The 13,769-nt window shown below is 37.1% G+C and overlaps 1 protein-coding gene across 1 annotated transcript in view; it reads left to right on the top strand.

The window, feature by feature from the left end:
- Positions 1-3,159: 3,159 nt before the first annotated feature.
- The window catches only part of lpgat1 (lysophosphatidylglycerol acyltransferase 1), a 57,604-nt gene continuing 46,994 nt past the window's right edge, over positions 3,160-13,769 (top strand). Inside the window, exons 1-2 of the mRNA XM_038291882.1 lie at positions 3,160-3,657; positions 11,270-11,522. Of these exons, the coding sequence (XP_038147810.1) occupies positions 11,285-11,522 (238 nt within the window). The 5' untranslated portion in view covers positions 3,160-3,657; positions 11,270-11,284. The remainder of the gene's footprint in view (positions 3,658-11,269; positions 11,523-13,769) is intronic.

Below are 13,769 nucleotides of genomic sequence, written 5' to 3'. Positions count from 1 at the left end.
TTTTATCTTCATTTTTCACTTAATTAACAGTAAAATATTTCTTTGCCATCCTCTTCTCTGGAGAAATTATCTTTACCATAAACTATTTCATCTAAACGAGGAGACATTTTCCTTATACTTTTTGTCTTTTTAAAGTTGGTTCCTTCTCCTTTCTTGCTGGATTCATTCTTTTGCATGTTCAAAACATTCCCTGCACGATCAAAGCTGATTTGCTCATCCTGGGAACTTAGATCAGACATAACATTTTCTTCAAGTATCAGGAAAATAGCTTTAGCATTCCCTTAGTTACGAGGAATCCAAAAGAAAAACCAATAGCACAGCCATGTTATGTTGACATATGAACTGATTATAAAAAAAATCCCACAGATAATTTGTTTCTCTCTTTTCAAACAGCCGTCACTTCTTGACTAGGTTAACATGCAAAGTGGGAACACATTGGATTCCTGAAATCTTTAATGAAATCAAAGTCAATAGGGCACTATATAGTGGTATTTGAAATGGGTGTCCGAGCGTCTAGTGGATGAAAAAGTATTGGACACAAAATTTCCCACAATGCATCTTTGTAAAGTAGTGATCATCCATGTTCACTAGACAAGCAGATATATCCCGGAATCTCAGGAGAGCTCTCCTCGCAAAGCATTATGGGATTTGCTGTCAGAGCGGCCCTCTGTCAACATAGGCTGTCGCTAACCGACAGAGGCGACTAAGGACAAAGATGGAGCAGGAACCAAGCCGTGGAGTTACATGACCAACCTGGAGTGAAAAGAAGTGATCATCTGTTCACTATAAAGCTCATTATATAGTCCCCGCTCTCTATAGGGATTAAGACGTTCGGACACAGCATCCGCCATAACCCCTAAATCCCACAATCACTAAATCTTCATCAGCATTATGGGATCTGTTGTCACAATAGCCCGCTATCGCCATAGGCTGTCTCTACCCAATAACTGCGACAAATAACAAAGATGGCGCAGGTACTGTGTAGGGTGGCGGAGTCACGTGACCATAGTGATTGAGGGATTTAAATGGTTGGGGCGAAAGTTCAGACACAGCCTACTTTTTCATCCACTAGACGTTTGGACATTCATCTTAAATGGTGTAAACACTATATAATGCCCTATATAGGGATTAGGGTGGCCATTCAGACACACTTTCATTTTCTTCTATCCAGCTGTTATAATTTATTTCAAACAATCCCTTCTTTTTATCTGTAGTGCTTCTCTTGGCCGTGCTGCTTCCATTACATTTATGTGCTATATTTGTTGTCCAATCAGATTTCAGCCTTGATGCAACGCTATTTAGTCTAATTCATGAACCATTTTTTTTAGGTTGGTTAAAAAAAAGAACAAATATGAAAATACAGTAGGGTATGTTGCATTAAAGTTTTTTTATGATTATAAACTTATTTGAGCTTCATTGACTGTCAACTTCATTACAAAAATATTGACATGAAAATAAGCATTCTAATAAATAAAGGCTGTCTAAACGATTTTTTTTTACTACCTATAAATATCTGTATTTTTACTAAAGAAAAAGTCTTTTTTGATTCACTTCACTATCTCCCTAATATATGTTCACAACAAAAGAAACCCTGATATGTTTTATTTTGGGTTTGTTATTGTTGGTTTGCTGAAGCTTTTGCTTGTTTTTATCTTTTTTTTTTTATCTCTTCTCTGTCAGGAAATCCCCATGGGTTCATGCTAAGCATGATGTACATTAGGTTTGTTATTAAATGGGAGTTTCTGTTCAGTCGTATCATGGCATACTGTTCTTTTGCAATCTACAAAATCTTTATATATTGAACTGGAATATTGTACAATATGTTCAAAAAAGTTATATAGATACAGTTGAATTGCTCACATCTAACCAAAAAAAAGTTTAATGTAATTAGTTAAAAACTTTTATTGGCTAACAGAGTGAAGCAATAAATAAACATATAAACTGACTGACTGTAGCTGTAGTGGCATGTTTATGGTATTATGCTGCTGGAAGGTGAACCTCTGCTCCAGATTTGTGCTTTTTGCAGTCTAACATGAATCCCCATACGATGATACATACACCAAGTTATAACTATGGGGATTTTGCTTTCTTGTCATATGCAGTGTTACTTTTTTTGCTTTGTTTGAAAAACAGATTAAAGCTACATATATAGTGTTGTCAATACATGATTCTTATCAACTAGTCATGTATAAAGTAGTGTCAAGTTTTTGCCTGTCTTTTGTGAAGGTTAGAGTTTCCCATTTGAATTACTACAGTTACCCTGGGTTCTTTTTTAAATTCAATTGAACAGCAAATTCACAGGCAGTGAAACGTGTGACAAAGGGCCCGATAGATCATACTCAAATTCTCGCATTGCCAGAGGCGTAGCCATAAAATTTTTATAAGGTTGGCAAGACATTAACCAATGTACACTGAGGGGTGGCCGAAAGTGGATAGGCGCCAAAACCTCAGGGTCAAGCCTAAGATGAGAATAACTATACTTTCCTACAGCCTTTGCTAACAAATAGACGCATATATTTAAACACTGTGCTTTCTAGATAAATGGTATAGTGGATAAAATTCTTTCAGATTTGAGTTCTGGGGCAAACATCTTTTCCTTTGTCATTACTTAGCTACTTTTATCAATAATCTTTCTGTATAAAATTGATATTTAAAAGTACTAATATCTACATAAATTATTAAATATATTAAATAAATAAAAAAGTATTTATCCATAATTCCACTGAAGACTCCTAGATGACTTGCAGAGACACATCATTTTCTCTTTAGCTCATATAATACCAAATCTAGTTCTAAAAAGAGCAGGAATTCTGTACTTATCATTTTTAATGTTAGTATATTGATGTCTATAATTAACAAAGGTGTTTTTGTTGTCAATAAATTATGAATAGATGAAAAAATAGTAAGTAATATATGAAAAATTAGAATGAATATTCCACTTGAGAGTATAACTGCTGCCACCATCTGTATTAGAGGGTGAAAAAATGGTAGGGGTGGCCAAATGATTGCTTAAGGGTGGCCATGGCCACCCCTGGCCCCCCATCTAGTTCCGCCCCTCCTCCGCGCGCTCTACCGACTGCGCCCCCACAAAGCGCTCTTATTCTGAAGTTGAACTACACCCACTTCCGGTCGTGTGCGGTCCTTCCTTTGTGTACATTGCCGCGGTCTGATTCGGGATCTGGAGAAAGATAACGGGTACCCTCCAGCCTAGAAAAAAAAAAAAAAAAAAAAGTCGCTGCTCCTCCTGTTTGATGCGCACATGTACAGCTTGCGTTGCGGTTAGGAGGAGCGTAGCGCCCAGGCCTGGATTGGCAGCTTCTCCGTCGGACTGTTTGCTGGAAGCTCAAGAGCTAGCTAAGTTGATGGTGATGATGATGATGCATCGGAGGATTTATCCCGGCGTTTCTCTCTGAGATGGAACCAGCGACGATGAACTGGAGCCGCTAACGGTGAAGACCTGGATGGCTAAATGGGGGGAGAAGTAGCTCAGCTGCACGGGGATTCCTTTTACATTTTTTACCATTTTAAACCCGATCAGATTTAACAGACGTAACATGCCGAAAGGCAGAGAGAGCCATTTTTTAGCTTAGCATAACAGTTGATCTCGCTTCGGTCGGACCTTTGGCCGTCCTTGGATGCTTCAGTGACATTAATTGGGTGAGTAACACGAGCTAGCAGACTTTTACTACTAAACTACAGGGTGGGACTACACTCTGGAGGCGCTTTCAATCAGTCAAACTCAACCTTTGCGTTCAGCCACTTAAACCGCACAAAAATTAAGGCCTCGGATCTAAATCAATCATTTATTTCCCATTAACGTTAAAGCACACAGGTGGTGATTTCTGGCGCGTTTTGCCGCACCTTTTCCCGTTATGCTAACTCATACTGTTGCTAGCTAGCATGTTAGGAAGAAACGTCCCCTTCTTTACTGAATTCTCCTTCTAAGGTTCTGGTTGTTACTTCTTCTTAGGTTTGTAGCCTGGTTTATAGAGGCACTGATGACAGCCAAGCATCTTCATTAACAAACAGGCTTTGAATGACTATCGGAATAGCGTCCTCTGCGCGTGTGTTGCATTTAAATGCCTTAAAATAGCCTTATCCTCAACCGACTAGCGGAGGTAAATAGCATTTTGTAAACCTGACATAGAGCCCCAGCTGCCTAAAACCTTTCAGGTGAATATTATTGCTAATTTTTCTTCGCCTGGTTGATTCAGGACTGGTTATACAACTTCCATATCTACACCTTTCTGCTATTTATTTATTTATTTATTTATTTTTGTAACTTTCGTTTTTACAAAACAAAAATTATCTCCTTTATACATTTAGTCATGTTGTCTGGTGTACTTATCACCAGTTAAAGATAAATTGAGTAAATACAAAAGACAGCAGGATTTAAATCTGTCTTAACAAGTAAAAGTAAGGACCCTTTTATTGAACTAATTGGTAGAGTTTATATATATATATATATTGTTACACAGAACAAAACGCATATGACAAACATTTATCACATATTATTGATAAAGTGTGACAATACAGTGCATGGGAGGCATTCAGGTCTTGCAATACAGGAGTGAGTCTTTTCCTCTTATGTAGGAGAGTAGAGGATCCCTGATCTTGTGATAGTATTTCATTTTTTCCATGTTGTGATACCTGATCTTCTCCAGGCTCTCAGCCACATTTCGTAGCTTGGTGCAAAGTCACTTTTCCACATCTGCAGGATCATTTTCTTTGCCACAACCATCCCCAAAGAGTTAGCTTGAGCCTCATATGTGTTCGCCAAAAGTAGAGCCCCTGATCCTCCCAAGATGACAACCAGTGGGTCTGGTTTAAATGTCTTCTTGAAGGAAAAGCATTGAAAAATATCCTACCAATAAGATGATAACTTAACACAAGACCAAAGGGTATAAGCAAGTGTTCCATCAGTAATTTTACATCTGTTACAAAGTGATGTTGATGAGTCAAGCTTATGAATTTAGGTCTTACAATAATACAGGCAATGCAATGTCTTGAATTGTATCAGGTTATGTCTAACATTAACTGAACAATCATTTATATTTTCTAAGCATTGTTCCCAAATTGGTCGAGTATTTTACATCACAGTGGAGGAGTTTTGACTCGCTCCTTGCTGAATTTTCCTTATACGATATATGTATGTCTGAATAGAATAATGCAACAGCAGCTTTACTTTATATTTCAGTTGGACTTTGATTAGGTCACTTCAAAACTTTAATTTTTGGCTTTTTAAATTGAGCAACTGAAGGATTAGGGCAGCATCTTGTTTTAATTTCCTTCCTGCTTAACATTAGAAAATGATAACAGGAAACTTTCTTTCAGGAAGCTTTCCTTCAGGATTTTATGGTTGAGAGAAGAATTCATGGTTCCATACAGAGTCCAAAACATACTGAGGTCAAGAGTCACTTTTAGGTGGGTTCAGCAGAGTGTTCCCCAAAAATTTGGCCATATTCAGAGTCTTAAGAAGCAAAAGCAACATCATTATGACTAGTTGGTGCATTTCTCTGTTCCACTTTCTCTGCCAGACATTTCAGGCATTATAAAGTTTTAAACTGGATCTTTATGTCATCTTCTATCTAAGAGGTTAGAAATGTGTCACAAAGGATGCTGCAGTATAATTGAAATATTTACTTCAGCATGTAATATAGACACTGAGACCCTATTACATTATTATGTTGATAGATGTGCCTAATCTGCTCACTCCTGGTACACAATATTTCAAGTATCATGCAAAAAGCATTTGACTTTTAAAACACATACAGTTCCAGCACAGTATTTTCCCTTTATACTACCTGCTCTCCCTCTATCTCTCTCTTTTCACTGCTTATCTTGCTGTTTCCTCCAAAACTTGGTTTGACTCAGCCTTTTCCTCCCTATCCTGTTTTCTCTTAAGTGAAGAAAAGCAACACAGTCAAATAATAAATTGACAGAAATGTAAACACTATGGCATTTCAACGCCATGTTTTATTAGTAATTTCATCACGTTAACATGAAATTAAGTGAGTTTTGCAGGTTCCAGAGCAGAGCTATGAATAAGCTGAAGTACAAAATGTACAGATTTAGGCAGTTATATAAAATAAATAAATATAGGAGCTTACGAAATTAAAACATTTGTAAATAAAAAGGTATTCAGAGACTTTAGACAGACTATTATAGTGACTCTTGAAGTTAGGGCAAGTTACCACAGAAAATGTATTATTTTTAAATGTAACCGGAGGTTTTATTTTGTTTCTGCACATGCGTTCTTGTTCCGGATGCCAGGGTGATCTCATCAGATAACCCCCCTCACACGCTGTTAGATCAGCATACACTTAGTGTTTATCCAACCTAAATGAATGCTGAGTCACAACATAAAGCACAGTCAATGTTTTCTATGATTTTAAACTTAAAAAAAAAAAAATCTATCCAAATTTAAATTCCCACACACACGTTTTTTTTTTTTTTACTACTAAAGTAACTCATTTTAAATGAATATAGGCTTATATGGTTTTAGCTATAGAGGCTTCCTCTCTCAACATCTCGGAAACTTCTATTATGTCTGGCTTTTTCTACACCCAAGAAATAATGGTATAATCAAAGCTGATTTACTTTTTTGAAAGTTAAAATAATTCTCATGTGGATTAGAACAATGTATGCCGATCTGACAACGTATGGTGATCTGACAGAACATCAACAGAAATATAAAATAGTTCAACATCCAACACTGAGAAATCAAAAATAAATAAATATTTCATTTTCAGTTCAAGACATTGCTAATATATCAACTAATCAATGGACGAATGTAGATTCAACTGCTTGAAATCGACTGCCGACCGGTATGATTAAATATTCTTTGGTTTGATGTTCCTCTGCTGTCTGAGCAGCTCGCCGGGCTGAAATCTTTCCTCATGAAAATGCATGTTTTTCTCTACATCATCAACAACTTAAACTGCTCTCCACCTACATTTGTAGCTTGATATGCTCCTCTTCCAGTGACTGCCATTACTGATGGACTCACTAACGTCTGTAGCCTGTGTGTGGTTACCATAGCAATAGTGCGTGTTGACGAGGAAGCAGCAGAATTTCCCAAACCCCCAAGCTACTTTTTTATTGAACGTTTGCGTTAATCTTGGCTCTTCAAATGTAAAACACCTCGCAGGTTTGTGGGAGACCTAGATCATCGCCCTACATTCAGTTTCAGTTTAATTTATTTTTAGTTAATATCACAAGAAAGAAAAATATAAATTAAAAAACAAAAAACGCAGAGAACGTGACCTTGGTGTCCTCAATGGGTGTAACAGCCCTGGTTCCAAAATAAAGTTGTACAGCCCTAGACTCTTACTGTATAACACAGTTTGTTTGCTTTTTTTATGGTGTTAGTTTAACTCTACATTTAAGAGAATGTACTCTTTTCAAGAAGTTTAACTTTTTTCCTCATCAGTACACAGATTTTTTTTCCAAAATTAGGGAAATCTACGACGGAGTATTAGGGCCACACATGAAGAGAAAAAATATTTTTGCCATGACGAGATTAAACTCGACATGTCAACTTTAAAGTCGACATGTCGACATTAAACTCAACATTTCGAGAATAAAGTTGAAATGTCATGTTGAGTTTAATCTCTACGTGTCGACTTTAAACTCGCCCTGTCGACTTTAAACTCGCCATTTCGAGAATAAAGTTGATATATCGTGGCGACTTCAATCTCGACATTCCAAAGTTTGGAGAAAAGAGCAACCGCGCTCCACAGCTGCAGTCTGCTTTTTATGAGTGAAGGTAGTCTTTGACGTGCTGCAACTGTATAATCATCACAGGAAGCGGTGGCCTACCAATAATAACGTAACGTATTTCCCTATGCTTACCCAGGCTCGCAGTTCTGAATTTGAGAACATGTCAGTCATTTCAACTTTATTCTCGAAATGGCGAGTTTAAAGTCGACAGGGCGAGTTTAAAGTCGACACGTCGAGTTTAATCTCGTCATGGCAAAAATATTTTTTCTCTTCATGTGTGGCCCTAATACTCCGTCGTAGAAATCATCCTCCTGTGCTGGTGTTTTGGTAAACATATCATTGCCGTTGGGTTGCTTCTGATTTCTGATAAGCAGTTATGTCGCCTTCGGATTGTTGCAGAGATGTCAGCTTTGCTCATTCTTTCTTTTTGTTGATTTGCAAATGCAAATAAGGAAAGACCTGCTTTAAATGTTTTTATGGTTTTTGTAATCTTTTGAAGGAGTTGATACTCTCCTGGAGGGATTTTTGTTGGCCAGCTGCTCCTGGGAAGCTGCACCATTGTTCCATGGCGTTTTTGCCTACTTCAAGCCAACTATGTTATATTTTCCAAGCCTATTGTCAAAAACTGGCAGCAATTGTGACTGGATTTTGTTTTCTAAAAGGTTGTTAAAAAGAATCAGTAATATAATTTTTACTTCTGATATGTGCAAATTGGTAAATTTACAATACCTTCAAATATTTTATGCATTTTAAAACAAGGTATGGCAATTTAACAAAGAACGTAGATATATCTATTTTAAAATAAGATGCAAATTTCCTTGAAAGTCTTTTAAAAAAAGCTGTTGTCGTATTGGTAACTGGCAACAATAAAATGTGAAAGGGACGTAGATTGCTGTTTTTATTTTAAAAGGCATAACAATTTTAAAAGAAGTATAATCATGAGGACATTTTGAAGCTATTTGTGTCACCAAAGTGAAAAGTTACATAAAATAAATTAAAAACTAAAATAATTTAAAAAATGAATAAATTAAACCCCATTTCCCACTTTTTGCCTTTTGGTACATAGTCAGGTCTCTGAGAACCAGACTCCAGACAGATGTTTTCAAAGAGGACTTGTATCAGATTCACAAATCAAAAACAGAGCTGCAAGATATGAGGAAAGCATGTCATTCCGATGCTGTTGCCAAATACTGAGATGACTAAACAAGTTATGATTAACTGCTGTTTTCCTGACACTCTACTTTGTTCTACCAAATCGTAAACTTTAGCATCATAGTTCTATTACTATATTATTAACTATGAATATATTCACATTTTTATTCAACATAGAAAAATGGTATTTCAATGCATTACTTGTATGTTTATCTTTATAGTTTTAAGGCTAATACCAGTTAGTTCGACATCAGTCTATCTGATCCTTGATGTGTTGCTTATATTGGGGGCTGATTCTTGGAAGATGATTTTCATTTTTTTACCCACCCATATAGGGCATATGTGAGATTTTTAGAGCGGAATAATGGCTTTTTGGAGGAACTGAAATGTAATAGTGATAAAGAACGGCTAGTTAAGGTTTTACAAATCTATTTATTTAGAAGACAAGTGTTTTATACCTTGTAATAACAACAAAATAGCAGCTGAACTTCTGTCACAACCAGCTCCCAGAATTCCTCCTAAATGACTAATGTAGGTCAGGACCAGGTTGCCACATGTTAAATATGGAAGTTATGTCCCCCTGAAGGCGGCTGCGCCTCGGAACTTCCCTTCCGGTTCTTGTCCTCGGAGCAAGTTATTTACTACTCTTAACTCAAACTGGGTAAAACCATATAAAAAAGGACTAAACAGCGTTTATTCCAGGTAAGGTCGTTACAGAACAGAGAAATTGCTTAGGGTTGGCAAAGCTGTGGGCTCAAAAAACATCAGCGAGCGTCCGGCAAAGATTGAGCCCAGAACAAGGTCATCTCCTCCTTCTTATACCTCATGAGTCCATGTTTTGCATCAGGTGGATGCTTAGCTGTCCGTATCAGAAACTGACACACCATCTATGCCTTGACCTTTAAAGTAACAATGCACATCATGTACAAAGAAAAAACCTAACACACAGCCTTTAGTCTTTTCTTGACTGAATGAACTTTTCCATCAAGTTCAGAAATATTCCGATAAGACATTTGACACTTTTAGGATAATTATCATTGAAGATGTGAGTCTATCGCACCCAAGTATGGGCTGCCTGTTGCACGTTAGAGCTGACATTTTAATCTAATTAGGACAATTCCTCGTTTTTTAAAGTTGAAATAATTGTCTCAGTTGGTTGTCCTGTTTTCTCTCTAATGCTCACCTGAGATAATGATGGTTTGTTTGTCTGTTTATTTGTTGATTAATGATTACTTGATGATTAATCTTCCATCATATTTAATAATAGGCCTTCCACCTGCTAAATGGTTGATTTTTACACCAACCTCAGAAAGGGTTTTTTCCTGTATTGGTTTTACTTCCATCTGACCTCGGCTAAAGGGCACAGGTTGATGTGCGGAAAGTAAACAGGAAATCATTTTTTACTTTTTCTCTGGTAGGCCTGTCAAACATGACTTGTGGATGATGGCATCTAATAGTTGTTGAGTTATCCCTGCGATTGCTTCTCTGAATACAGCTTATTGAGGTCTCTAATTGCGCTTGGATTGCAGAAGGGGCCACTTTTAGGCTCATGGTTGTTTTCCTGAAGTCATTTCCTGACTTTTTAAAGGTAGATTTTTCTCTGTGGCACTTGAACCACTCCGTGTCACATTATTTGTACTTTATTGAAACAGGAAGTCACCTGTCAGGGATTTAAAACTCCAAGACACTGGTCATCTTAAAGTTCAGTAGGAATTACAATATAGTTTAATTATATTAACTTAAACTTTTTTTTAAAGGTGTGATGATGTATTCTTATTTTAGCTTTTTTCCCCTCAATGTGATATTGTCTATCTCTGTGTAAATGTGCTCAGATTAAAGGCTGGATTTTTCTAAGTTATCAGCATGTGTCAATGCTGCGATGATCTATTTTAAGGGTTTTTACTTATCTCTATGGGGGGGAAGGGTTTAAAAATTCCTGTTTAAAAAACCTCCCACAAAATAGCTATGCAATTATTTTTGGGACAGATAAGGTCCAATTATACTGAAGCATTTAACAGAAATAAGCATACATAAACAAAACGAAACAGAAACCCAGTAAAAGAGGGAATTCTGTTTTGAAGTTAATTTTAATAGAATAAATATGAAAATAGTTTCTGTTGAAATAGTAAAACCTTTTTACAACTACTTTAAAAGTAAAATGATAAAGGAATTTCATGCAACTTCAAACTAGGACGTATTCTGGAAGAAAAAACAAACGATAAATTTGATCAGAAACTCTGGCAACCTGTTCAAAAATCCAGTAGGCTTTATTTATTTTAATCCCTGCAGTTGAATGCTTCTATTCACACCTATAAAAGCAGAATGCTATTTTTTTTCTTATTTTATGTTCAGTCAGAAAAATAAAACCTCTAACCGCTGCTTTGTCTGTCTGCAGACGGTGCGTTTCAGGATGGCACAGCTGTTGGACGGTGCCGGCAAACTGAGCTGGGTTCTCCTCAAGTCTGTGATCCGTTTCGTCTTTATGTTCTTCAACAACTGTGTGGCCATCCCTTCCTACTGCTTGTACATGTTGCTCCTCCAGCCGCTGAGAATATGGGACAGCTCGGCTTTCTGGCACATCGAAGGGGTCATGTTCAAATGGCTGCTGGCCATGGTGTCTTCGTGGGGCTGGATCGCATCTTATACAGGTGAGGTGCTTCATTGTTACAGACACGGATTTTCATGCTGCTTAAGCTCCATGTTCTGATGTCTGGGTTAGATTCCCTTGAAAATACAAATGCATAGATCTCAGCCATAAATCCATCCATTCATGTTTTTTCACTCACGATCAGAGAGCTGGTTTTCCTCTGTTGACGGGGGGAATATCTTGAGGAAACCAGCCTTGTGGTGTTCGGTTGCACACAGCTGAGAGCCCAATGCTTACAAATCGCTAAGAGGCAAACACGGAGAGCGACAAAGCTCCATGATAAATAATTTAACAGGTTCAGCTTATGGAAAAGCAGTAGCATGTCTGTGCATTTGTTTTGATATGTGTGCGGATGTTAAAGTACTTTATAGACTGTTTGGCCCAATCATCTGAGTAACAACGGTTTAATTTAGATTAAGTTTCATCAGCGGGGTTTCCTTTTTTATATTGTTGATGAACTGTTTGTCATTTTACAAATGTTTCTAAATGGTTCAATCTTTTCACTTTTTGTTCTTTTTTTTTTTTAATTTGGCAAAACAAAAGTGATGCTTCTTATGTTGACAGCATTGATCTTGAAGCAACCATCAGATTAGTCCAGTCACGTCTTATAACTGATGCATAAGCAGTTCTCCGACACAACCCTGAATCCAAGTCTTTACCTTCCTACAGATTTCTACAGTCTTTATTTAATCGTCATCTAAATGCTTCTGATATTGAAAATATGTGGTCAATTTTGATAGCCATATACGGAAAGAGCTCATTTTTATTACATTTTGAAATGTTATTAACCCAATGGTTTTTGGTTATCTTCATTAGACACATCTAGACTTGCTTATTGCCACTGCTGTAAAAACAACTAATCTCTTGAATGAAACGCATCTGAGAACAAAAAACAAGTGGTCCCCCAATCTAAATTAATTCAACAGAATAAAAAAAAAAGTATTAACATCTATCCTTGTGCGAAAAATTTTATAAAACCATTTTTTTTAAGACTTGAGAGAGAAATGGAGGCAGAGATGGCAGCTACATGGAGATCCAAGGAGAAATCTCTTAATCTGTAAATTCATAAAAACACGCCTCTCACAAAAACATCCTGGCACTTCTTATAAAGGTATAAGAAAAAAAAATCTGATTAAGGGGGGAGGGTTATCTGATGAGATTACGCTGGTGAATTGGCTCTGGTGGTCAGTAGAAGAAAAATAAGATAAAGCTTTTTGAGTGGTCTAGTCAAAGTCCAGACATAAATCTGAATCTAAAATCCCGCAAATATGGCTGAACTATCAACAAATCTTCAAAGATGAGTTGGCTGAGATTATCTTCATGATCATTTAAGACTCTTTTCTTGTTTTTGTAAACTCTTGTTGCCAAATTATGCAATTGATCCTCCATCTTTGCATACTCATTAAATACTAAGAAGGATGCGTTTCTTCTGTTTTATTATGCTTTTCTATCATGTACCACTTTGTTAAAGCTGCGGATATTTAAAACAGTTTGCTGGATTCACATGCATGTACCGTTACATCCCTACTACTGAAGGAGGGAAATGTTGCTGAGTTAATGCTACGCCATCTGTCGCGTTGCATCAACACAAGGGCATTTTTTTTTTTTACTCTGTGGTGGCATCAACAATCAGCTGTGGTGTAATTTCCTGGAGCAGCAACTGAGAGGAAGGATTCAGATCAGCTCATCAGGAAAGGTCAGCTCTGCCCCAGGTTACCTCTCAGGACTCTGTGTTCAAAGGGGCGTTTTGGCAGATCCTACCTGCTCCTCAGCAGCTGTTAGACTTTAGAAAAATCTCTGCTCCCAACAAACTCAATAAGGGCCAACATCCTTGCTGTTTTTGCTAAGTTGTTCTATTTTATTCTGGTAAATAGTTTGTTGGTGTTTTTATGGCTGGAAATGTATACACATTTGTACATTTTTCTATTTAACTCTTAAAATAATTCCTTATTTTTCATAACTGTACAGTGTTTTTTTGTTGTTGTTGTTTCTATTTGGCTTCATTTGTAGGATCAGAGGCTTTTTTTCAGTTTGTACAGCAGTAGTGGCTCGTTTTTATGGACAGTAGGCTGACAGGAAAGGGGGCATGAGAGACATGCGGGAAAAGACCACAGGGCAGATTCGAACCCTTGTCGCCCACGTCGAGAATTAAGGCCTGCATACATGGGTTGTGTGCGCTAACCTTTGCGCACACCATGTTTTTTGTCTCTTGTAACTTCTAAACAAGGTCATGACGTTAATAGGGCAC

Source organism: Cyprinodon tularosa, unplaced genomic scaffold (assembly GCF_016077235.1).
Source record: "Cyprinodon tularosa strain WSP-4 unplaced genomic scaffold, ASM1607723v1 ctg303, whole genome shotgun sequence".
In the NCBI taxonomy this organism is placed as follows: domain Eukaryota; kingdom Metazoa; phylum Chordata; class Actinopteri; order Cyprinodontiformes; family Cyprinodontidae; genus Cyprinodon; species Cyprinodon tularosa.
The sequence above is the reverse complement of the archived record's forward strand: the minus strand, read 5'-3'. Positions and strand labels throughout refer to the sequence as shown.